At 39.5% G+C, this 27032-nt stretch overlaps 1 protein-coding gene across 2 annotated transcripts in view; it reads right to left on the bottom strand.

The window, feature by feature from the left end:
- The window catches only part of IQGAP2 (IQ motif containing GTPase activating protein 2), a 340434-nt gene that overhangs the window by 262910 nt on the left and 50492 nt on the right, over nt 1–27032 (bottom strand). For both annotated transcript variants that reach the window (XM_072606382.1, XM_072606381.1), the window contains exon 2: nt 19937–20036. In XM_072606382.1, coding sequence (XP_072462483.1) covers nt 19937–20036 — 100 coding nt within the window. The remainder of the gene's footprint in view (nt 1–19936; nt 20037–27032) is intronic.

Genomic DNA, 27032 nt, shown 5'->3' with positions numbered 1-27032 from the left:
TGAGGCCAGATCTGAACTCAGATCTTCCTGACTCCAGCACCAGCTCTCTATCTGCTGTGCTGCCTATACATATAGGCACATAGCAGAGGACAACTTTATCTAGTAGGAAAATTCCTCTTGATAGCTAAAAGCAACAAAGGACGAACAACAGAACGGAATAGCGGCAGGAATTCCACTTTTGGGTTCTGTCCAGATTATTTCCCCTATTCTCCTCAAATCCCACCTTTGGCAGGAGTCCTTCCTAGATCCCCTCAGACTGGCTAGTACTTTCCTCTTTGAAATTTCCTTCCATCTACTCGGTATTATCCCCACTTACTGACATGTGACAGTCCCCCCATTAGAAGGTATGTGCCTTAGGGCAGGGGCTGACATACAGTGAGCGTTTAATAAATGCTTGTTGATTGACTCTGACCTGGCCTGGCCACTTCCACCTGAAGTTTTTAATAAATATACAACCATTACTAACAGAAAGCAGCTGAAAGCACACATTCTCCAAGTCTTTAATTAACTGGAGAAGCCTAAAATGCACAGCTGCTGCTGAGACTAACAGTATTTACCACAATGAGTGTCATTAAAGTGTGTGCCAAATCATTAAAACACTTCATATAGTGATTTAGGGTTTTCAAAACATTTCCATATATATTACCCCTCTGGGTCCTTAAAACAGCCCTGTGGGTTGGATAGGTATTATAATTCCCATGTTACAGATGGGGAAACTGAGGGCACCTCAGAGAGGTAGGTCATTTACCCAAGGTCACAGATGGTTATGGGGAAACAAACATTATTACATTCATACATAATCATCACCCCATCCCCTTTGCCCCATGCCAAGTTACTAAACTGACTCTGGGACCCTTCATCATCCCTTGAAATGAAAGCAGGCAGCAAGTTGCCTTTATACCTAACTTTCAACCAAGGAAGGCCACTACATATTAATTTTATTTAGACAAAGCTGCTTGGCAAGATTAAAGATTGTATTTTCTATTGTTTCTGCAGCTGCACACAAATGAATAGCCCAACCCTCATCTTTCAGTGAATGAATTTTTTTTTAACGTGTGACTGAGTAGGATAACAGCAGTGTCTTTGTTTTTAATCGCAGGTATAAAAATGTAGCTACTCGTTCTGCTTCCTTCTTTTTTATGTTTATGTTTTTCTTCTCTAATATTTTTCTTTAATTAAGTAGTGTGGAGATGTTTTACCATAACCCCACTGATTCTAAACATAGATAAATAATTTTTAGGTAGTCAATCATTAAGTCTTTCATTAAGTGTAGAAGCTAAAGACAAGCTCATAATGGATTTCCTGTCAACAGGGAGGCCTATTCATTAAAAAGGGAGTACTGAATAATACTTTTACCACCCTCTGCTCTATTTGCCTGAGGAGACAGAGACTGAGGCCCCAGACCACAAAGAGGACAGCATCATTCTCTTCCTCTTAGTAATAGCGATGATAATCGTGAGTCCTAATGTCTAACATTTATACAGCACTTGAAAGTTTGCAAAGTATATACCTTACTTCATTTGATCCTCACACTAGCCCTGGGAGACAGGCACTCTTCTTATCATCCCCATTTTACAGATGAGGAAGCTAAGGGTCACACAGTTTTTGGTCTCAAGTCTTCTGGATTCTAGGTCTAGCCTTCTCTAGCCACTGCACCTCCAAGCATGCCACGTTATGGCAAAAGTGAATTTGAGTAATGATCCTGTAGACGGGTTCAAATATCACCTCTGACACTAACTAGCTGCATAACTTTGAGGAAGTCAGTCTCTCTCTCTTCGAACTTCAGTTTCCTCTTCTGTAAAATGAGGAATAATGGCATCTGTGCCAGCTACCTCGCAGGATTATTGTGCGAGCTCCTCCAATGGCCAGGGAAGCCCAAGAGTCCTTGGAATGACGGCACCTCAAAGACCACTTGCCTTCACCCATCTCCCACACCCATCCTTCTGGGAAGCAACATCCAAGAAGATGTGGTCTAGAAACTGCTCCTCCAGGTGCTACAGTCACAGGTATTGGAGATCCAAAAGAGAAAGTTCTCCCCACCAAAATCCGGAGGACTGTCAAATGGTTCAGCATCAGAAACTGGTAAGATTTTAACGGTGGAAATGTCATGAAAAAAAGAGGCATTCCCATCTGCTTCATCTCCTTTGCCGCTACACCCTAAGGATCAGAAAAACTTTCTGTTTGACTTGGAGCTGAAACTTTAGGCAGATAGACAGACAGACAGCCAGCAAGAGGTACAGATAAAATTACTGTTATTTCTCCCATTGGTATGGAAATCACTCGAGAATGCGGGTTACTCCCAGGGGTGTACCCTCTGCACTTAGCACAGAGCATTACACATGGTAAGTGCTTCATAAAGGCTTTTTCATTCACTCATTTAACAATCAAACAATAATTATCTTTTAAGCAGGTACTGAGTTCCAGGAAGAAAAAAAAATCACTTCAGCTGGAGACAGAATGAGAAAATAGAGGAAATCACTGGGAATATTCTTCCTCTCTCTGTTCCTGTCTTTCTGTGTCTGGCTGGCTGGCGGGCTCTCTCTCACATACGCACACCCTAATTTATCTATACTTATAGATAAATGATAATATAGATAAATCTTTTAATCCTGAGTACTCAAAGGACACATCTGGCTGTTTCCTAGTATTTCCCCTACAGCACAGATCAAGCACAATTTGTACTAAGCGAAGTACTAAGCATTGCAGGAGATACACAGTTTAAATAAGAGAAGTCTACCCCAATGGAGCTTCTAAACTACTGGGGGGATGAGCCACAAACAGAGGTAACGGAACAGCACAGTTACGTGCATTAAAGAGGTGCAAACAGACTCTTCTAAGGGTGGGGGAAGTCATTTATGTATGGCCAGGGAGAAATATGGAGGACTTCATGGAGGAGATGACATTTGAAAGGGTCTGAAATGGTGAGAAAGAAGTTAATGGGAAACGAGAAGACATCCCAAAAAACTTTATTTTTAGACAATATGAAATATGACTTCAAAAAAATTTCAGAAAGAATTATCTTATTCTGCTGAATATCTACTTTGTAATTTACAGACAGGAAAGAATTCTAAATTTGGAACCATTCAGTCCAATTAGCTTATTCTTAATAATCTTTCTTTACAGATATTTCTATCATCTTACCCAAAAGTCCAATCTGTGAACACTTTCCTCTACCTTAAAGAAAAAGCTTTTGAGCAGAGTGGCCAGGTGGCATGTTGAATGGAGCACTGGCCCTAGAGTCATAAAGACCTGAGTTCAAATCTGCCTTCAGATACTTACTAGCTGTGTGACCTTGGGAAAGACAACGCTGATTGCCTCCAAAAAAAGAAAAGAAAAAGCTTTCTCTAACTCATTTTCACTTCATTAATTATATCCAAGTGATTTCCAAATTCTGTTACCCTTTGAGCCTTCAAATCACCCTCATAACTCTGGTTCAGTTCTCATTTATCTCCACATTTCCCATGCCTCTTACCCACGAGCACCATTCCACTTTACATGTCTTCTCTCCTCCAGATATGACCAAGTCATTGCCCTTGCCAGGCTTTTGGCTTCCTTAGCACATTCCATCTTGACACAGATGGACCCTTCTGCTCTCTAATCCAAGGGCCTTCTTGCACTGTCCCCACTTTTCCCCATCAGTGTCCGTAACTGCCTCCACAGCCTCAAGCCTCTTCTAAAGTCATCTCCCACAATGACATGTCATCTCATGTGCTGATCTCTACCCCTGTTTGAAACTTGCTCTTGAATAAGTTTCTTTACTTCCCCTTTTGTGCCCTCCTGTAAAAGACCAGGGGATAGAGCATAGGACGGGAAGTCAGGAAGACTCATCTTCTTGAGTTCAAATCCAGCCTCAGACATTTGCTAGCTGTGTGACCCTGGGCAAGTCACTTCACCCTGTTTGCCTCAGTTTCATCATTGTCAAATGAACTGGAGAAGGAAATGGCAAACCACTCCAGTCTCTTTGCCAAGAAAACCCCAAATGCACTTATGGGGAGTCAGACGTGACTAAAGGATTCAACCACAATAACAAGAAGTAAAGGGCCATTTCATATACTCCGAGCCTGGGAAGGCTTCACAGACTTTAAATCATGATGCTGCCACGACCCCAACCCTATCCACCTGTCAGAATTGGACTCTTGCCCAGCCCCACCCCCCAAACCACTGCATAGTGAGCTTCTAAGTCTTCTTCGTTTGTTGGATGCTCTTTGTTTATCTTTCTGCATCAATGCAGCTTGCTCTTAAGAGAGTCTGCAAGTAGTGATAGGACCGTGTCTATTCAAATTTGTACAATACCTATGCTATCTTTCGTAACTGGGCAGCATAAGGATACAATGATTATTTGATGAACTTAAGGAAGTGGCTATATTTAAGAAGGTATACAGTACCTAGTACCTTTCTGGCTTGAATATAGAATGTGGCAGGAATACCAGACTGAATTAATCTCAATGGTTAAGCAGAATGCTCATTAAACCCTACTTCCTATATCCTAGCACATTCTGATGGGGAACAGAGACCATCAGGGTCTCTGTTCCCCAAAGTAGATAGATGTACTCAGAAGAAATTCCATAAGAATTTCATGAAGCCAAAAGGGACGTGATTCAGGGACCAACACACGGAAAGAATGAGTTTCCTGTTTTCCCCAAGTCCAGTGGTCCCCTTCTGGAACCCAGACCACTTGGGAAATCTTTAATTAGGACATTGAGCTCACCATATTACTCTTGATGACAAAGTAGTGTTGTATTAAGAGTCTTGGATTTATATTCCAAGAACTTTAGTTTAAATCTCAATTCCTGTATACTTAATTTGGTGTACGACCTTGGCCAAGTTATTTCTCCCCTCTCTTGGTCAAAGTTTCCTCATCTGTAAAAAGAGAGCCATTTAAAAGACAAACAATTCTAAACCTAGGCTTCCTCTGTACCATAAATGGAGTACTAAGCAAATCAAGCCAGATATGAATAACTTTGTTCTTTGTTCATGTGTCATTTGAGGGTCGAATCTATTGGATCATACATCTAGAGATGGAAGGGACCTTGGAGGCCATCAATAGAGTCCAACACTCTCAGTTTACAGAAGTCAGGTCCAGGGCGGCAAAGTGTTTTTTGCCCTAGGTCACACAGGGAGTATCAGAGATAGGACTTGAACCCAGGTGCGATGTACTGTGTTGACTCACCATACCATAATACTGAGAGGGATTCAAACTATATTACCAGGATCTTGCAAGTGAAGAAATAAAGTCAGAACAGCTCTGGTGAGCCCCACCATAGCCATTGCTTATGTTTAAAAAATAAATAAACACGATGTTGTTGCAATGGGATCTGAGGCTCATGACTGATGACAGATCCTCCCCCAGAGAAATAGCCAGTCTTTCCCATCAGTCTGTTTCTTGCTGCCTTTTCCTTACAGATGAAAGAATTATAGAACAGGAAAGAGGTCAACCATCCCATATTTTTGCCTCTGGCCCTAAACTAAAAAAAGGAGAGTATTTACTGGCAGATGTTGCAGGTTAACACCAAATTATGCTCACTCCAGCAGAAGGCAAAATTATAGCTGTGAAGGGAGCCCAAGCTTTTGAGTACTCACAGATTTTCCAGCAGGAGGAAAGAAAATGACTGAGACATATGTCACAAAGGAAAAATTTAAATGACTACATATGTCCCCTGCAAGCATCCAGGAAGCAGGTGGGATGACTTGTCTCCTTAAAAGCAAATAATGGTCATGAGAATAATTTCCAAGCCATCTATCATCACAGTGCAGAAGTGCCATTTTGAAGATGATATCATATGTTTTGCTTTTGAGAGTTCTAAGAATCCAGAGTGGAATAAGAATGTAGGGCTCTGATCCCCAAAACCCTGAGCTCACATCACGTGTCACTTCTTCCTCCCCTTCAGCAATATTCCCATGACATCAAGAAACCAATATAAGCATGCTGGCTCCTAATGCCCATGCATTCCAAGGAGCAGCGTGATGCACCTTCATCTCAATAACCCTTCCTTACCAAAACCAAAAGCATAAGAATAGTTCACGTTTACGTAGCACTTTATAGTCTGCAGAATGCTTTTTGGAGGGTAGAGAGAAAGCATGCGTGCCCACTATATGCCAGGCATTGGGCTAGGCTCTTTAGAGGTATTATCTCATTTGACCCTTTACAAATATTTTCTCACTTTCTCCTGTCAAAAATTCTGGCTCATAGCTCTTGCTATTATTCCCATTTTACAGATGAGGAAACAGGCACAAAGTCACCAGCCCAGGTCCAGCCCTCTATCCACTGTGTCACCTGGCTGCCTCAGTGGCTGTTTCCAAACCGTGAGGATAACAGGGAAATTGAGCAGCTCCATCAGTTCATACTTCTCCTCATTTCATCAGCACTTGAGTTCTCCAAAGCTCTACTCCCCCACCCCACACACACCCATTTCTCATACAGGGGCTTAAGTCAGAGTTTCATACATTTTCTATTTGGGTAAGAGAGCAGACAACAGGCTCTCCATTAAGCAGATTATGTATAGGATCCCATCTCTAGAGACTATCAAATCTAATCTCATCATTTTACACAGAAGGGAATAGAGATCCAGGAAGATATCTCCCAAGGCCACACAGGTAGTCATCATTAGAGGCAGAGTCTGAACACAGCTTTCCTGAGACCTAAGCTAGTGCTCTTTCCACCGTCCCACACTGAGAAGATACACCTAACTAGACAGGCATATAAGGTTTAGTCTTGTTTGGGATAGAATCAGCCCACGACAAAGTTTCTAAGAAAGATGCTAAGAGAAAGAACTGGGGGAAAGGCAGGAGAGAAGAAAAAAAGCAGGAAAAAAGAAATTTACATGATAACTTTATTATATATTTAAAAGAAATAGCAAGTTAGATATAATAGATTTGCAGTTTCATATGCAATCTTCTTTTATTATACTATGTGATGGAAATGCTTGTTTTATTCCACAAATTAAAAATATAATTTAAAAAATAGTTCCTAAAGAGCAAACTGAAAGAAATCAGGGAAACAGATTCAAGAATAAATTAAACCAATGACAAGACAACATCATGACGCAGAAAGGAGTTATCACAGGGAAAAGGTTATACCCACAATGCCATAAAAAAAGGACTAACCCTAACCCAAGGACATTTAGGAAAAACAGAAGGCCCACCTATCATCATTCTGGAGAGTGTGGAATCAATGTACGTAGACAGAACTGTGCTATAAACACACACCTTGAGTAATCAGCGACAGCTGTGGGGAAGATGGCACCTTCCTCCTCAGACCTTGTCACTCTCAGAGCTCCATTTAAGGAAGTTCACAGTGGACGAGGGAAGACTAAGCTTTTGAATTTCTGTTTTTCACCTAAACTTAATTTGTACAATAGCTGCCAAGAAGGACTAATCATCCATCCAAAAAAAAGAAAGCCAACAACACAAAGTGTTGCATCGCCTAAACCAGGAGTGGGGAATCTGCGGCCTCGAGGACACATGTGCCCTCTAGGTCCTCATGTGGGGCCCTTCAACTGAATCTAAACTTCATAGAACAAATCCTAACCTTAATAAAAGGATTTATTCTATAAAGTTTGGACTCAGTCAAAAGACCTCACCCGAGGGCCTAGAAGGCCACATGTGACCTTGAGGCCATAGATTCCTCACCCCTGGCCTAGATCATGAGTCATTTTTCTTCCAAGTAGGTCTCTTTAGTGCATACCAAAGGGAGCTTGCTTCTAATACACTCCCCCTACCCCTTAAAAAACAGCATCGCGACTAGCTGTATGACACTGGGTAAATCACTTAACCCCAACTGCCTCACACAAAAACAAACAAACATCAGCATCCCTTTTTGCTGGTTATACCTATGGTAACTTTCCTGTTCAATCCTTTCTGCTTCCTTCAACAGTCTCTTTACCCCATACAATACCAAAGTGGACTACCCACAACTGTTGTTCAGTCATGTCTGACTCTGCCCGATTTGGGGTTTTCTAGGCAAAGATACTAGAGTGGTTTGCCATTTCCTTCTTCAGCTCATTTTGCAGATGAGGAAACTGAGGCAAACAGGGTGAAGTGACTTGTCCAGGGTCACACAGCTAGGAAACGTCTGAGGCCAGATCTGAACTCAGAAAGATGAGTCTTCCTGACACTCTATCCACCGCACCACCTAGCAGCCCACAGACCACCCATGAACAAAGCACTTTCACTAATACAATTCTATGTCTAATGATTCTGTCTAGAATTTTGTCAGAGGGCTGAGTGTTGAGCACTTTGTGTGATAGGGATGAAAACAAGACCATTCTGTCTTTGTGCTTATCCCCCATTTGCAGCAGAGCTTCAGTGACACAAGCTCAAAACTCAATAACTGTTGGGGGAAGAGGTTCTTAACCCTGGCCGGAACCAACACAATCAGGAGCCCAATCGTGCTGCTATCTAGATTCCACCATCTCCTTCAGCTCCTTATCCCTGACCTCCTTCACACTTCTGCACCACACACATTGCTGGATCTGTTGTCTTCTATCTCCCATCCAAATCCTTCTGACACCTGCTCAGCCACCTCCCACATCTGGCGTCAAACTGCCCCCTATATGTTATACCTTACTGCAGAGGTTCTTAACAAGGGTCTGTGGATATTGTTCAGGGGGCTTGTGACTTTCGTTTTTTTAAAAATATATTTTTGTAGCTATATTTCAAAATAACTGGTTCCTTTTGTAATCCTAAGTATTTTATTTCATGCATCTAAAAATGTCGTTCATAGGAAGGGTCCAGGGTTTACCAAAGTGAATGGTGACACAAAAATGGTTAAGAAGCCTGCCCCTAAAGAGTGACAAAGGAGAAGTCAGCTCTCCTACACTATATTCCATAACATTAACAGGGTTAATACAGTCACATATAGTCACAAATGTCTGTACCTCTTCCTGAACACACATATTCTCTGTCGAAAGGAAGCGTGGTTCATCTGGGTGACCTCTACACAGAATGGGTCAGAGTAAAACACTACCTTACCTTTGGATAACATTTTATACTTTTCAAAGTACTTTCATACAGTCTTATTTAGTAAGCACCCTATTATTCTGTCAGCCCCTGGATTTTTTTAAGCCTGGATTTTAAGTACATCTGACCCAAAATGCAGCATCTTCTACAGATTCAAAACTACGGGCACAATTATGTGAAGACAGAATAAAAACCGTAGTCTGCCCACATTTCCAGGTGTCTGAACTGCCAAAGCTCAAAATAAAAATCTTTTCTGGTCTTCCCAATAACTTCTTTGCCAATAGGTTAGCAGGCCTTCCAATGTCATTGTCCACCCCTTCCCATGTGAGCTATTGGGAACAACATGGCATTCCACTTCTAAAAGTGTACATAGGGCAACTAGAAACTTTCCCACTCTTCTGAGGCTAAAGTCTTCACCAGCACCATGGCAACCCTTCAAGCCAGTATGTGGTCTTGGCCCAGTGTACACATTTTCCTGCTCACTCATCACCTGTGATGAAACCCCTACCCCTTTCTCTTGGTGGGAATTTTGTCCATTACTTCCACTGAATATAAAAAAGTATCTCTGATATTCTAAAATGGGTCCCCTCTCACTAAACATCTTTAAACATTAGATTGCCACTTGTCAAAGAATTTCTTTAAAATGGATTTTTTTTTTTCAGGTACAAGTTGGACTCAGTGAATGTGGAGGACTCTTCTGGGAGATTATGTCATCCTGAGAGCACCTTGCCTTCATTAAACTAAGAGGAAACAGGATTTTTCTGTTTCTTAGTCCAATCTAGGGGATTAGGATAAAGCCAGGAGAGGTTGTACCAGTGAAACTAGACCAGCTCCAGAGCCTGGAATAAAAGCCAGTAGAGGGGGAACAGATATAAGTATAGGAACTCAGGGGCCTTGTTAATAAGGCTATCCATTACACTTTCATTCTCCTGGACACTCCAGTGACCACGCTGTACCCTCTGCCGGAGACAGTGCAGAGTGGATCAGAGACAGTATTGGAGGCAGGAAAAGCTGTGCACTAGAATGGAGTTTTAAAATCCAGGCTAAAGTTAAGTAGGAACAATTATAATAAAAAATGACCAGAATTCCTCAATTCTACTTAACATGAAAAATCCAAGTTTCATTGGCATTATTGCTGTAAAAATAAAAAGTCTATGAGTTGCTAACTCTCTCTACTAAGAGCAAATTCAAAATTTCGTCATAAGTTAGATAAGTTTATTAATTGTTTGATTGATTTCCTAGCCAAAGTTTTCTGCTAGTCAGTGCTTTTACTGAAGGCATATAGTAAGGTCAAAAATGGGTATGCTACGACAAAAACTGATGGTGGCAGGAGGCAGACCACTTCACAGTCCTGACATCACTTTTTTAGCTAATGGACCTTAGGTAAATCTCAAAGCTCCTCAGTTCCTGTTTAAAATGGGGGTGGGAAAGAGGGGAAACCTGCCTTTTCTACACCATCAAGTTGTGATGAGGATGAAATGAGACAGTAATGTATGGGAAAGCACTTGGAACACTCTGAACCAAGACATAAATGCAGCTTGTCATTAAGAACTTACTCAGTGGCTGCTTTCTGAAAGTGCTTCCCCAGTGAATCCCCCTTCTGGCTTTTTCTGCCACTTGAATAATACATTGATATGAGCTCTATGCATCACACAGCGTGAGGCAGCATCTGGTGCAGAGGTTCATACAGGAAGGAAGAGACTTCAAAAGATAAGAGGGGCTAAATAACCCTGGAGTTTCAACGGAAAAGCAAAGCATTCTTTCACACTAGTCATAATAATGGTAGAAGGCAACTGATGAATAGAACGTGAAAACCAAGGGCTGGCCAAATAATAAGATTATTCCCCAATAATCGGAGGAAACAGAAGAAAATCTCCCTCTCAGAGAAGCTTCTTCTTTAGAAAAGCTAAAAGAGTCTAGACAATTTTTTAATCATATTTTTTTTCCAGAAGAAACCTAATAGTAAATTTGCTTCCCATTTAAAAAAAAGAAAATCCCTTCAGAGGATACAAGTTTCATACTGGCATCAGTGAAAGGATGACTTAGAAATATGCAGAAGATGACTGAACGCCAAAGCTAAAGTAGAAAAGATGCATAAAGACACAAAAGACAGTTTACCCATAAAGAGCCTGGAAACCAAGAATTCCACTTCAATTTACTAGGAAAATAAGTCCAAATCTCGTATTTGAATTCAAACACATGTTCAGCCTGGAAAACATCAAGGTTATCCTTTCCCTCTCCTCCCTCCTTTTCCTTCCCCCAACCCCATTTTGGCTTTCAAGAGCATGTGGAAAAAATGGAAACTTCTGGATCAAATATCAGTTATAGAATCTGTCTTTTACTGGTCACATCCATTTGCCTCAATAAGTTGAAAGTGGATAATAATCCATACTAAAAGAAGGTGTACTTGGATCAACCTGCATACACCTGACTAAAGAGTGCACCTGCCTTGCCACACACCCATACAGGTTGTGCATACAGGTTGACAGAACATACTGTGCCGCCCCAAAGAAAACAAGCAGCCAGGAAGGCTTCAGGCCACAGCAAGTGGATAAAAGAATCTCCTAACTATGCGAGCACCTCCCCAGGCTCAGCTGAGGGAAGCTGCAGATCTTCCAGCCTTGGAGTCAAACGAGAGATGACTGGATCTGTTTGGCAATCTTTGACCTCTCACTGTCCTTAGCTCCCCACATCTAGCCAAAAGCCATGGAGTTGTCCTTCATAACACCGGTTTGAAGCTATTTCTCCTGCTCCACCCCCACAGCAGAATCCTTGGTCTTCTCCCAATTGGATCGTAGCAACTACCTCCCTGCTAATGTCACTCCCTTAAAGTCAAAACCTATTTCCCTAATCCATCAATGTCACTCTTTCCTTTTAGTATCCTGCAGAGAATTCTGTTTAAGTAAATTTACCGTATGCTAAGCCAACCTGGACTTAGCTCACTTCTAATTTCCTCCAGTTACTTCTTTCCCCTTTTTTCCTTAGCCTGGCATTTGAACCCTCTATCACTTGGTCCCAACCTATCAGATTCATCCCGCCTAGCCTCTGTGGACACAATCACAACGCATAAGTGGAAGTTACAGGGGCATATTTGGGCAGAAGAGGAGACCCATCTAAAAATAGAATGCGCTTCTTTGAGAGGTTACTTTCTCATCAGGGAATCCTGGCTAAACACTTTTATTTTAAACAACTTTCAGGTAGGAGTTAGCTTCAGTGAACTGTAAGGCTCCTCCAACCCTAAGATTTATTTATTTCCTCTTATCCACCCCCTTATAGCCTTTCCTTCAGCAAAATAGGACAAATAGACCTCGTGATTTCCTTCCTATGCCTTGGTTTACTCCGTCTAGAATAGATCCACCAGTACCACAACCCTAGTTTTATCTGCCCCCACCAGCAGCTAAAGTCTTCTCCATCTGGTCTGTATCTTGTACGTACATACATATCTAAGAGCATCTCTCCTATTATGATGTATGCTCCTTGAGGACAAGAAGAATTTTGCCTGTCTTTGTATCCCCAGCATTTAGCCCAATTTCTAGCCAACAGTAAGCACCCCAAAGACATGAGAATAGTCTTGGTCCTCAGAGAGCTTATATTTTAATGAGGGAGATGTTGAGAAGTGTATGGATATTAAGATAAATGTAGGTATACATGTGAAACATATTACTTGAGTCAAAATGACAACTGTTTGAGCTACAGCCACTTGAGAAAAGTTATTCTACCCCAAATTCATCTGCCTCAATGATCTTTCCTTAAGGAGAATCCCCTATAGCCAGTCACCAGCATGATGATAGCACATGAGACAGACAGATAGATGGACAATGGCTGGTTTCACGGTGAAGGCATAAGGAGAAAAAGTGGAGAAAAATGTTAGAAAAATGATGTATTATTTTTAATAGTTTTAAAAATTATGTCTCGAGTGACCCTAGCAAACATAATTAACATTTTTATAAAATTATTTTCGTTTTACAACGTTCTTTTAGTGAGACTTTTGCAAAGTTACTTTCCTAAGGTCATTCCAGGTTACTTACCATAGAATTATAGTTCTGAATGAAAAATTATTTCTGAAGTGTATATTATACCTGAGAGGCTGCCTGTTGTCAGGAAAAAGTGTTGGCCTTGGAATCATCAGAAAACCACGCCCAAATCCCCCCTCCAGCTAGTACTGGCTATGGGAAGTCTTTGGCCTTCCAAGTGCTTTACACACATACTTGCCCATAGGCAGGTGACCTAATCTCTCTGAGTCTCAGTGACTTCACCTGTAAAATGGATTTCTATGGCAAATGTTCCTAACAGCAATGTTTATGGTAGCAAAGAATGGCAAACAAAGCAGAGCCTATCAGAAAGAAAATGGCTGTTAAAAAAACTAATATTAGAAAGCAATTCCTTTGTTTGAAGAAATTATGAATATGAGAAATTCAGACCTATGTGAGAAGATCTATGAGTTTATACATGATGAAATAAGAAGAAAGAAAATATGCCCAACAAGTAAAACAATGCAAAGGAGGAGGAGACTGTCTTTTCAAAGAAAATCCAGGGAACAGACAGTATGACATAACTGCTTCCTATAAGGCGGAGAGGTGAGGGGCTACTAGGATGGAAGGGCGACCACATATCAGATTCATCACTCTATTGTGTAACTTAGTCTATTCCTCGTTGTCGCAAGGAAAGACTCAGTCCAGAAGGGAAGAAAGGGGGTTCTCTATAGAAATGACTGTAATGTAATGACAAAATCCATCAACAAAATATATTTATAATAAAGCAAACTGGGTATGGCACATCTACCTCACCAGATTGCTACAAAGATTAAAGGAGATTATATATGGAGGGTGTTTTGAAAACCTTAAAATGTCAGTATCTAGGTATGCAAGTAGAGACGTTGTTTCCAGGCTGATATCAGAGTTTCCCACAAAGTATTTCCTCAAAGGCAAGAGAATTCTCCCTCCTAACTCCCTAAGTAATTGCACTGAACAATTCAGGGTTAAGCAACCTTCTAAGTTCATGTGCTTGCTTAGAATCCAATTATTCTGAATGTCTGAAACTTTCTTTTTCTCCAGCTTGGCCAATTCATTTCCAGTGAAAGCTGGAGTTTGAGAAAGGGTCTGATCAATGAGGTGTCCTTTCCGTATCTGGGTTGTAAGCACCGACACAAAGGGGATCACACAAGGGTTTTGTATTTTTCCAGGGCACAAACAAAACACTACTCCAGACTCACTAATAAGGAGAAATGCTTGGCTCGGGTACAAGACTCCTTTGAAGAAGATATTTCTAAACTGCTTTTATTTCTAAGAACAATTCCAACACTAAGGGTAGGGGTTCTTTTTGTTGTTTCTAGGAGGAAAAGAGGACAGAGAAAGGAAGCACAGCAAGAGAAGAAGGTTTGTGTTTTCCCTTTCCTTAAAAATTGAGTAAAATATCATGTTACAGGAACTCCTCTCTGGAGACATAATCGCAGCTCCATTCATAACTACTTGCTCAACTGTGATTTGCAAAATCCCTTTGCACTCCTTGCCAAGATTCCCTCTCCTGTGCTCTGAACTTCCCATCCACAATTTGCTTTAATTCCACCACACAGAGTTTCTCAAAAGAAAAACCTCTATTTTTAAAAAATTTTCCCATGCCGTCCTAAGAAACTGAAGGAATATAAGTTCTTAAAATAAGTACAATTTCACTGTCTCCATTTTGTACAGAATAACTTGCAATTGACAATGGTATCAGTCTTTGGCGGGGAAAAAGAACTTCTTTGTTCTAAGAGCACAGGTTTGCTGCAGTAAAAGGTTTGGTTTTGTTTGTTTCAGGAAATAGAAAGAACTTTTCAAAAACACAAGCATGACCAGCTTGTCTGCCAAGTCCCATTTTGCCAAAGCAGCAATAGTGAACTGTCGAGGAGTTTTCTAAGGAGAAAAGTTAGAAGTCTCCTTCTTTGGTATCATTAAAGGTTTTCTTTGAGGTTGAGGGAGAATGCAGAAATAAAGGGCAAGTTTAGAATACATTTCTGAACTGAAGGATCTGGCTAAAGCTTTAGGATGAATGGTCCTCCACCTAAGTATTACTCACATGCCTCAGTGTAACATAGAGATGACCTGAAGTTCTTAAACACAATATTCTGAAGCACAGAATCCTGACAGGTTCTCTCATCTATAAGAGCATTCGATAAAGCCTGGTAATAGTATGTTTGCTGGCCAACAACTAGCCTAGCACATTGAGGGAGGGTCAAACAATATCAGAAAGTTCATCACCAGAAGTTTCTGGCTGCAGAAACTCATTTTTGGCAGCCTGCTTAATTGTGGAAAAGTTGCAATCTGTATCATCACTCCTCTCATTTGTCCTGAAACTACCCTTTTTCTGTTTTAAAACATGTCCTCTGTGGTTATCACATTCTGAGATTTAAGAACAATTAAATTAAAATAAACATCAAAGTTAAATAAAATCAAAACATTATTTAATTGTTAAGTAAAATCAACATTTCATAATTTTAAAAACTTTGGTCATAATTATTGATTTTATCATCTTAGCCACCTATCTACTGGATTTTCCATCATGTCTTATAGAAACTACTCCTAATGCATTATTATGGCTTCCTTTCTCCAAATATCAAGGAAAGTTTTGACTTTGTAAGAAATTAAACGGAAACTATTTCACACTTTCGGACTCTACATAACCCTCACTAGGTCACAGACTAGAAGCCACAACCCCACTCTTCTCCTCACCCTTCATCTAGAATCTTGCCTCATCTAAAACTCTTCTGCTAGAGCTCTTCCACAATTTTCTCGGACACTGACAAAATCTACTCTAAAGGCCAAAAGTCTGAGTCAGATTCCATTTTCTACTTGTCCTCTCTCAAACAGGGCAGAAAAGAAAAAAACTGAAATGCAGAAAAAGAACAAAAATTTTGAAACAAAACTAAAAACCTGCAGGTCCTTTAAAAGTACCGTTTATAAAAAGCAATCTACATGGCAATTTCAGCAGCCTTACCTATTAATAAACACACTTTAAAAATCCAAATGTAACTGCTATGCTTACACAAAGAGGTTTCTCACACGGGCATTATATTGTTTGAGAAACACAACCCAGTGAGGTAAATCAGGAACTTTCCTCTATGAGGCACAGTCCAATTCAGACTGGTCCCCGGCTACAAGCTACTAAGCGGCAGAAGCAGAATTTAAACACTACCTTTCTGGCTTCCAGTTCAATGTTCTTTCACCATGTCATTTTGCATCTCTTAAAACTCATACCTTTCTCTTTTGTTTTCTATTTACTGTACTAGAAGCTTCGGGGTGGCTCCCCTGCTCTCCACCCTGGGCTGGGATGGGCGAAGGCATCTCTAGCAGTCTGGGCTATACCCAAGTAAGGAGCTCGCTCACATGCCCTCTCCCCCGAGAAACGCTGGTACCTTTCTGAATGAAAACTGCAATAATAGGATTTTCAATAGATTTGGGGTAAATGTTAAACTATCATACTATATATTATATATAATTATAAACTTCTATAAATATAATACAAACTTATTTATTATATATCATTATATAAATTATATATGTATACTTATATAAGCATAATACAAATAAAATATAAACATATAATTAAATATATATAAATTTTATATATTACATAAATATATAACCATATAGGTGTATAATTAAAATGGAATGATTTATGCCGTAATATTAGTGTATTCCAAAACAAATTTTGAATGGAAAAAATTCATCTCTTCTACACTTCCTACTGAAATACAAAAACCAAGCTTTTAATAATTTCTCTTATCTAACTTTTAAGACAAAAATCGCCCCCCAGTACAAAGGACCTTTGGAAAAAAAGGTCTCATGAACAAGAACTGACGATCAAGATGAATAGTCCAAGTGAAAGTCTCTTAGAAATGCAAAAAATGTGAAAAGTGCTCCTTAAATGAGTCATTAGAGCTTTAGGAAAATCTTCTTTTCAGGACCTGGAGGGTAACAAAGCTAACAGATGAAACCTTGAGGCAGGAAAGATGTGTACCAACCACGCATGGGGCACTGCATATACTTCTACAAACTCTTTGATTAAAAAACCTCATTAATCCAGCTTTCCAGATAGCAGTTTATCATTGGGACCAGCAAGAGGTAACGTGAGCTCAGAGGACTTGTTGTTTTACTATCTCCACGGAAGAAAAGACCAGAAGATAGCTGGTCCCCATCTTCAAAACTGTACTTTGCACAGTACAGATCGCTACCAAATCACAGTAAATAAATGGCTACTTAACCCATATACTAATTTACACACAGGTGAGAATCAAAGTTCTCCTGGCTTCTCTGATAAAAGGTACTAAGTACACACACTTTGATAGTCATCACTTTCCCTTGGATAACCAGCTCTACTTATATTAGAGGTCTAAATAGATCACAGTTACTCTAAGGAATGTCTCCACACTTATGATATGTAGGATATTCCAAAATACAGGCTTAGAAGAAACTGTGAATAATGAACTAGTTTCCCCATAGATAGGGAGCCAAATCCTGGCACTATGCCAGAAGATAGCATATGGAACTATTTTTCATGGTTCTGGAGTTTATTTATTTATTCTTTCCCCCATTTATCCATCCATTCATTTATATTTGTTGGTTGGTCGGTGGTAATTTTGGTGAAAATGAGGAAAACATAAAAATGCTTTGCTGTTGCTTCCACAGTCCCCCTTTCTCTCCACTGTCATTAGGCTGGTAATGCAGCAGCAATACAGGCCCGATAGAGCAGGACCTTTAACAATGACAAGAAGGGTGGAGCATGAAGACAGTTCAAGCGAATGGTGAGTAACCATGGGAGCAGCCCTGAACCCCAATGGAATTCTACCAATCTTTACCGGGCCAACTCATATTTTAAAGGAACATAAGTTCTGCTTTCCAAAGAACAATGCATTGGAAAAAGACCCCAGACTTCTTATCTATCTTAGTATAAAATCTGCATATCGCCTAATTCCTTGAGATTATCCAGAAATTGACTGTGGTGTAGATGGAGCTGATTTTCTAGGAGCAGTTACTTAGGGATGTGGCATTTCCACTAGTCAGACATGGAGGGGAAGGAGATTCTAGTCTTAATCTGGGGTCCATAAACCTGCTCTTTTTAATATCTTGCTACCTATATTTCAATGTTTGGTTTTGGCAAGGTACAATAGCACACACTTGGAATTTTTACTCTCCTGGGAGGTTGAGGCTGGTGAATAGACTGAGTTTGAAATTTCTGAGCTATATCATAGGGCTAAAGCCATCTGGGTGACCACACTAAGTCCTGAAATAATGAAGCGAACCCTAAGGAGTGGGAAGCTACCAGACTACTTAAGAAAGGATCAACTGGCCTAGAGTGGAAATAGGGCAAGTCAAAGTTTCTGTACTGATCAGCAGCAGGGTCAGGTGCATTGGTAGCTACTGCACTTCCAGAGACAGAGAGACCCTAATCTATGTTGGGACATAACATCACCACATAATATAGCATAATATAACCCCAACTCAACCATGACACAAACACAAATGAAATACAATATAACATGTCATTTGCTTTGTAATCTCACATATTTTGTTTTATGTATTTTAAAATATTCTAACAAGGAGTACAAAGACTTTACCAGACTGCCAAAGGGGTCCCTGATATAAAAGAGAGTTTGGAAAAAAAATAAGCCTCCTGGGCAGAGGTGAAAAAGAACATATACATCCTCTTCTGCTTTTCCTTTAAGAGTAGGGTCCACAAGGATTTGAGTATGAATCAATAAATCCTATAGTTAGATGAAATGAAAGACTTTGTCCCTGAAATCTCAAATTGGAGCTGCACAGCTGTTTTATAATATACCCGAATTGTTTTCCCATAGCCACAGAAGGCTACTAGCTGTCCTTGGGACAGGGATTGGCCTGGCTTTTAACCAGTGTGTATATATATATATACATATATATATGTATATATATGTATATATTTTTTTTAAATGGAGAACGGGGAGGGGAGAGAGGAAGGAGAAGAAGTGTCATCACATAAGGAAAAGCAACTCCTCCAAGTCTATTCTGATGTTCCTCTCCCATCACCACAAAAGCTATGTTCAGGCTGGGTCCTATAGAGACCAGAGAAGCCCTGGTTCATCTCAGTAGCGATGATACTCTCTGCAGCAGTGACCCTCAGTCACAGTCACCAAGCAGAGCATTTTTTGTGGAATGGAGCCTTCCGTTGTTTGCTGAAACCTATAGACCCTTTGCCAAAATAATATTTTTGAAAGTTTATAAAACAAAACATGGGATTACAAAGGAAATCAGTCACGCATATTTGTTATTTTATTTGAAATTGGCTATCCCTATCACACCGAGGCTGCAAGCATAGTGGCTATTCATGGGCTTGATCATAATGGAAGCTTCGTCCTGCTCTGTCAACGTCTCAGCACAATATTCTAAATGTATGAAATAAAATAAACTGCACAGGATTATAAAGGAAACCAAAGGTTATTGAAAATAAAGATGCAATTTTTTCATCCAAGGTCACGTACCCCTCTAAAAATCTACCCATGGACCCTGGAGGACCCTTGGTGGAGAGGCTTGAAGAAGACTTATCTCTTATTCAGCTTCTCCTGGGCAGATTGTACTTCCAAGCGAGTAAGAATGAGTATCCTAATTCAGGGAGTGAGGTCACCAACCATGTCCCTCTCTGACCTTCCCAGAAGGGCAAACAAATATGAAAGTACTGCTAATAATGTCTGATTTGATTTCTGTCCTACCTTCAAGTATGAACACCTAAATTATCCCAGAGAGGTAAAATTATATCTTTAAATAAGATTTCTATAAGAGACAAGTTTCAGCATCTTTAGAAACTTCATGATCAACACTGAATATCTGTGGATGGATCAACATAATTTGAAAACTCTTCTCAGAGGCTCAAGCCACACACACACACACACACACACACACACACACGCATGCAGACATGCACGCACACACACACACACACGCACACAAACAAATCAGCAAGAATTTACCTTTTGGCTTCCTCCAGATGGCACAGATACTCATACGCAATGTTCTGACGTCTCCTCTCATCCATTTCTTCTGCAGAAAGTCTTTCATCATCCACGATAGCTATAAGTAGAGAAGGACATGGTATGAGATATCAGCTCAGTCACACTTTGAACACAAAGCACTACTGACAGTTTTCAAAATTAGCTTTTTTTTATTCTTCTGATCCCAAACCCTCAAAGACTGACACTGATGCTTTAACTAATCTTTTACAAGATTTTCATTGAAATTTTGTAGTGTCATTTTAGCTTCATACAAAAAGATAAAAACTGGGTGCATTATTGTTCAGGTGCTTTTCAGTCATGACTAATTTTTCATAAGCCCATGAGGTTAATTAAATGGGGATAATAAAAGCACCTAACTCCTCAGCACCTACCTTGTTTTAGGCAAGACTGTAAGTTACAAAGTGCTGACCTCGACTGGTAGAAGGAATTTTCTTAAGTTTTCTTGGAAGAGATATTGGAGTGGTTTTGCCATTTTCTTCTCCAGCTTATTTTACAGATGAGGAAACTGAGGCAAACAGTTAAGTTACGTTAAGTTATGTTAAGTTGAGTTAAATTAAAGTAGTTTTCCCAGGGTCACGCTGCTAGTAAGTGTCTGAGGTCAGATTTGAACTCAGGAAGATAAGTCTTTCTCACTTCAGACCTGAAACTCTATCCAATGCACCACCTAGCTGCCTGATGTGCCTATCAGAGAAAGATGCAGCTTCACAGGAGCTTTGCCACAGGAGCTGAAGGAGGCTTCAATCAATGAACTTGTGCTACTATAATAGTGGATGGAACCTGCTAATAGTGAAGGACAGACCCTGTGATTCCAAAGGGATAATGAACTCACATGTCCTTCTACCAATTCCTTCTGCCAATCCAGGTCTGCACTTTCTCTGTTTAACTTATAGTCTTGCCTAAAACAGCCCTGTGAGGCAGGTGCACCGTTATTTCCATTCTACAGTTGAAGAAATGGAGGCAGGCAGGTTAAGTGACTTGCCCAGGATCGTATAGTGACTATGGGGCGGAACTCAAGCCCAGGCTTTGCTGACTTACAGACCAGTTCTCTGTCTACTTACTACACCACACTGCCTCTTAATAAAATAATAGTTAATAAACACAGGATCGTAGATTTAGAGCTCAAATGATTTTTGGAAGTCAGTCATTTTGTCCAAGAAGGAATGAAGGATGGAAGCCAGGGGTAGGGAACTTGCGGCCTTAAGGTCACACGTAGGCTTCTAAATCCTTAAGGGCCATCTTTTGACTGAATCTAAATTTTATAGAACAAAAAATAAAATCTGGAATCAATCAAAAGGCTGCCCTTAAGGATTTAGAAGGCCACATGTAGCCATAGGTTGCAGGTTCCCCACCCCTGACCTAAACTTGAGTAGCTAAGCTTCAACAACAGCACAGGATTTTGAGTGGACCCCATTTGGGAAATTTAAGGGCTAAACTATTAGTTCATAAGATAGAAGGCAGGACCTCATCTCACTGATCTGCACAGTCCCCTCAGGAAACATTTAATAAATGCTGTGGAACACTAAGCAAAGATACTTTCAAATCTTTCTCTCCTTCAGTGTCTTGTTTTAATTCCCTTGAGGAGAGTCTTTTCCTCAGGAAGTCAATAAAACTCACACTTTGGTGACCAGACCTGTGCTATGATTTGATATAGGGAATATCTGGTAAGAAACTTCCTCAACCAATATCCTCTGCAAAGTGCGGTCTTAGAGGGTTGTATGGGGGCATTGAGGGGTGAAGGATTTACCCAGGGCCCTAGACTCAGTAGCTGTCAAACTCAAACCCAGGTCTTCTTGACCCTAAAGACCAAGCCTAACTCGATCTATTACATGTGCCTCTCACTCTTAATCTCAAGAAATCTCTCCCCTTCTTCATCCTCTATTTTGAAAAAATGCCTTGATATCCCTACGGTGTTCAGCAATCTAGTAGCTGAGATAGCCACCAGGCATTGTTTTTACCCCATTCTTTTCAGTTCAATATAAAACCTAATAATATACCTTCTTGTACTTGGGTCTCATTCAAATATGCCTCAGACCTCACTTCTCCAAGAAACTGCACCACCTCATTCCTTCCTTATGCTCTTACCCGTGGGAGAGGATGCCCAGATTGGAGCAACTCAATGTACATGTGCTAGTCAATAATGGACTACTCCCTGTAGAAAGTCCCTGCCTTCCTCACCTCCTCAAGCCATTCTCCACTACAACTCAAATAGGCTTAACACCGATTTGGGGTTCTGTGGTTACTTGGAGTATTTTGCTAAAGAAGACAACAATATTGTTGTTAAGTTTAGAAGCTAAACTTAATTAAGAAGTTAATTAGCAATTAACTTCTCTGTCTTATGTCCACTGACCTGAGCTAGCCAGTTCACAACTGTGATTATAAGGGATGAGAGGGGAGTTGCAGGAAGAAGAACATGGAGACAGATCAAGCTAAAATCATCACTAATAGCTAGGTGGCACAGTGGGTGGAATGTCAGCCCTGGAGACAGAAAACACCTGAGTTCAGATTCAGCTTCAGAAATTTACTAGCTATATGACCCTAAGCAAGACACTTAACCTATCTGCCTCAGTTTCTTCAACTGTAAAATGGAGATAACAGTATCTGCCTCTTAGAGTTGTTGTGAGGAATAAATAATATTTGTACAACACTTAACACCATGCCTGGCACACAAGTAGGTGCTTCATAAATGCTTGTTCTTTTCCCTTCCCCCACTACTTGGAAAAAAAACATGTTCCAGTGCCCATGTTCTGTTGCACAGTAGTGTTATCTCTGTAAAACAATGAGCTGGACTACTTCTCTCCAGTACCTACCAGCTCTAGCATTAAAAAAAGGTTATTTCAACTTCTAGAGCAATAAATCTAGTTCTACCTAGTTCTACAGTCGGGTAATTTCAAAAGTCCTACAAACTACATCCAACCTGTCAGGTAATTTCTAGAGGTTTCCTGAGTTATTGTTACAATGCCTTTCCTTCTCCATACCTAACACATTCCTAGTAGTAATGGCTTAACTGTCTAACTATAACCATGCCACAATGAATTTATTCTTGGTCATGTTGATGGGATATGGTGGGATCTTACAGTTGTTTTCATTTTCATTTCTGATTCTTAGAGATTTTGAACATCATCTTATGAAACATCAGTGAGATAGATTTTACTTAAAACTTTCAAGAGATTGTTAGAGGCTTCAAATTAGAAAGAGATGAAACAGTAATGCAAGGAAAGCCTAAAATATCCCGAAATGAAAACTGATAGGGAGGTGAGGGAGACAGACCATAATGATATATGCAGAAATGTCAGCCCCTTTCAGTTATTTATTCTTGTTTATATCAACCTTATCTCAGGTATGAATTTTAGGTATTATATATGGATATGAACCTTAAGTCGGACTAAGAACTTGAATAATTATAAAAATCTTATCTTTTGGGACCATCTCCCTCTCCGTCACTCCTAAGTTTCCTTCTAAGTAGCTTTCTTAACATGACAGAATTTGACTTTTCCTTCACAATGAATGAAATTAGAGACAAGACCATTGTAGTTTGCCAAGACAGATATTTCTTTCATACATTCCCTCTCCTCCCTTTTTCCCCTATTCCAACCAATGTAGATTATAATTCTGCAAAACCTATAATCTTTTGTTCACAACAAGAGAATTCGAACTGTACAAGCAAACTATAAAGTAATATTATATCTCTTTCTTCTGGAGGAAATTTTAACCTTAGCTGTAGCTAATTCATTCACATTCAAGAATACTGAAATATGAAAACATATTTCAATATTCCTAAATATTTATGGAATAGAAACCACATCTAGAAGATACTGTATTAGGCAAGACCCAGTACATATCCTTCATTTGCTTGTCCAATTTTTTAAGGAACTTATCATAAGTTTAAACCCATTCTGTATAAGTTTTGAGTTAGTCAAGGCTTCTTTAAATGTGAAAGTCAAATAGGAAGATAACGTGGCTTATTATCAAGAACAGCTAGCATCCACTTTGGTGGCTCTTCATTGACTTTTTTTTAAAAGGGTTTAACTGATTATTTACACCTCCTGATGTTTATGCGTGTTTCTTTCTCCACTCCTATTTTTTTCTTCTTCCCCACCCAAAGACATAGTATTTAGAATTCCACGGAAGTGACATAAGAAAACTATGTTCTCCATGAAACAAAACAAGTCCTCACAGAATGTCATGTTAGTAGAGTAAGCTGGGGTTGGGTAATAAAGATATTTCAAAACTAAACTCATTATACAAAGGTCAAATTCTCAAGCCTCTCCATAGTTTTACAGACAGTGAGTGAACTAGTCTAGCCTTTGTTGAAAGTGAGACAGTAATGAAGTTTGAAGAATACAGGATTTTTAAGAATATCTTCCCCTCCCAACCAGTATTAAGAATATACCACCAGGTTAACTGTAATTGCAATGCTTAATCATTTAACTTTGCCTACCACCCCACCGTTCAAAAAAGAAAAGCTATTGAGTATTTCAAAAATAAAGTTAAATTCTCAAAATAACTTTACTTTTTTAAAAATTCAGAATGTTCTAACTCAGGTTATTAGAAATAAACTCTAGCCATCTATTATAGAATCAAAACTAAGAATAATTTATTTGTAAGGAGGACAGCCTGATTTAAGAATGACAGGGGGAAAGTGAAATAAAGCACCCCATAATAACTCTTTTTTGCTTCTTTTGTTTTCTCTTCCAAGGAGGATTGGAACAGAAAGGAAAATATAGAACTGCAAACTTGGAGAATTTAGAGCTGAAAGAACAATGATACCTTCTGACTGGGAACATTAAAGAATATTCATATTTTTCAGAATAACATGGTACTTTTTCAAAAACAGATCATGTGATAGGACACAGAAAATGCAAGTAAATGTATTTTAAAAAATTAAACATATGCAGATAAGAAATAGTACTTGAGAGAGAAAACAAAAACAAAAGATAAAGACTTAAACGAAGATTTAATAGTGATATCCTGAATACTAGATGGCTCAAAGAACAAAGAAAAGAATAACTATGAAAAGAGAATGAAAATAATGAGACTATAACTAAATTTCTGGGATCTCGCTAAAAATAGTTATTAGTGAAAAAAATTCTCTTTGGAAATAGATAAACAAAATGGAAAAAGAGAATTATCTTTGGACTAGTGGCTGCGGCTAGAGACACATAGGGAAATAGAAAGAGAACATCTAGCTGCCCTTGGTAAGTTCAGATAACTGGATGCAGGCAAACTAGATATACGATGACACTGAAAGAACAGAGGGAAAGGGATAAGAAAGGAGAAAAGAAGGCAATGTATTGTCATAGTAGGAAGATGGCCAGGAAACAGAAGCATGCATATCTTGGTCAGCCTGGAAATGATGCAGACTCACCAATTAGAAGCCCAGGGACCAGTTCAGGAGCTGGAGCATAAGAATATGAACAAGGCAGACATGATCACTGCGCCGATGGTATTTGCAAAATAACAAGGAAAAGAGAAAGTGCCACAGGACCAGAAAAGGACAAATGCCCCAGTTTTCTAAGTAGTGAAAAGAATGGAGTTTACATCAAGGTCAGGAAACCGGACTTCAATTCATGGCAAAGTTTTAGAATGTATTCTTAGAGAGATGATAGGAAAGGAAATGATCATCAGCCACAGTACTAACTAGTACAGTTTCGTCAAGAACAGACCATGTCAAAGTAACTTCTCTTTGACAGGGTTAATAAACTGGTATTTCAGGAGAATGGTTTAAGCAGGTTTAAAAATCTGCTAGATTTTTAGCAAAAGATTTGACAAAACACCTGGTGCACTACTCTAATGGAAAAAATGAAGAGATATAGGCAGGACAATAATACAAATAGATGATCCCAAACTGGCTAAAAGGGTAGACTCAAAAAGTAGCCATTACTAATGTGGAAACACATTTAACATGATTATACATGTATATTCTATATCAGATTGTTCGCTGTCTTGGGAAGGGGTCAAGGAAGGGAGAAAAAAATAGAATTCAAAATCTTACAAAAATGAAAGTTGGAAACTATTATTTACATATAATTGGAAAAAATAAAATACTATTAAATGAATAAAAAGTAGTCATTAACAGTTTGATTCCAACCTGGAAGGAGGTCTCCATTGAAGCATACCAAGGTTCTATAGCTTGACTCTGCCCTATTTAATAATTTTATCAATTATTGGGATGAAGGAATAGATACCATGCTTATCAAATCTGCCAGTGACATAAACCCAGAGGGACACATAGCTAATAAGATGGATGACACAATTAGGATCTAAAAAGAACCTGACGGGCTAGAACATTGGGCTGAATCTGGGGTAAAATGTAACAGAGATAAATGGAAAGTTTTACACTGTGGTTCAAAATATCAACTTCACATGTACAAGATGGGAAATGAATAGATAGAGATCAGTTCCTTGGGGAAGTGAGGAATATGGGTTTCAATGACTTACAAGTTTAATTAACATGAGTCAACAAGTTGATATAGTCAAGAAAAAATGAGTGTTACTGTAGCTTGTCCTAACAGATTCATATAGCCAAGAATGGTCAGAACACATTGGAGAAATATGTTCAGTTCTAGACAGCCTATTTTAGGAAGAACATTAACAAACTAGAGAGCGTCCAGAGGATGCTAGGAAACCAACAGGAGGGAAACCAGATGGCAAAGGACTTGGAGTCCAGGACAAATGTGAGGATAGGGGGCATGGAGGAGCAGAATTCAAGTATTTGAAGGGCTCTCATACAGAAGAAGGATTGAGTTTGCATTGCTTGGCCCTAAGAACAGAACTGGAACAAAGGGTAGAAGAATAAAAGTGATTAATTTAAGAAGTTTTTCTTTATATCCAGTTAAATAATTGGAACTAACCGTTGGGACATAGTCTCCCTTGGATGGAATGGATTCCCTCTTACTAGAGGTCTGCAAATAGAGATTAGAGGACCACTTTTCAAGGATGCTATAGAACAGGGGTGGGGAACCTGTGGTGTCAAAGCCACACATGGCCCTCTAGGTCCTCAAGTATGGCCCTTTGACTGAGTTTCAGTTTTACAAAACAAATCCTTTTATTAAGG

Source organism: Notamacropus eugenii, chromosome 4 (assembly GCF_028372415.1).
Source record: "Notamacropus eugenii isolate mMacEug1 chromosome 4, mMacEug1.pri_v2, whole genome shotgun sequence".
NCBI lineage: Eukaryota > Metazoa > Chordata > Mammalia > Diprotodontia > Macropodidae > Notamacropus > Notamacropus eugenii.
Note: the sequence above shows the minus strand (reverse complement) of the source record. Positions and strands in the feature narration are given on the sequence as shown.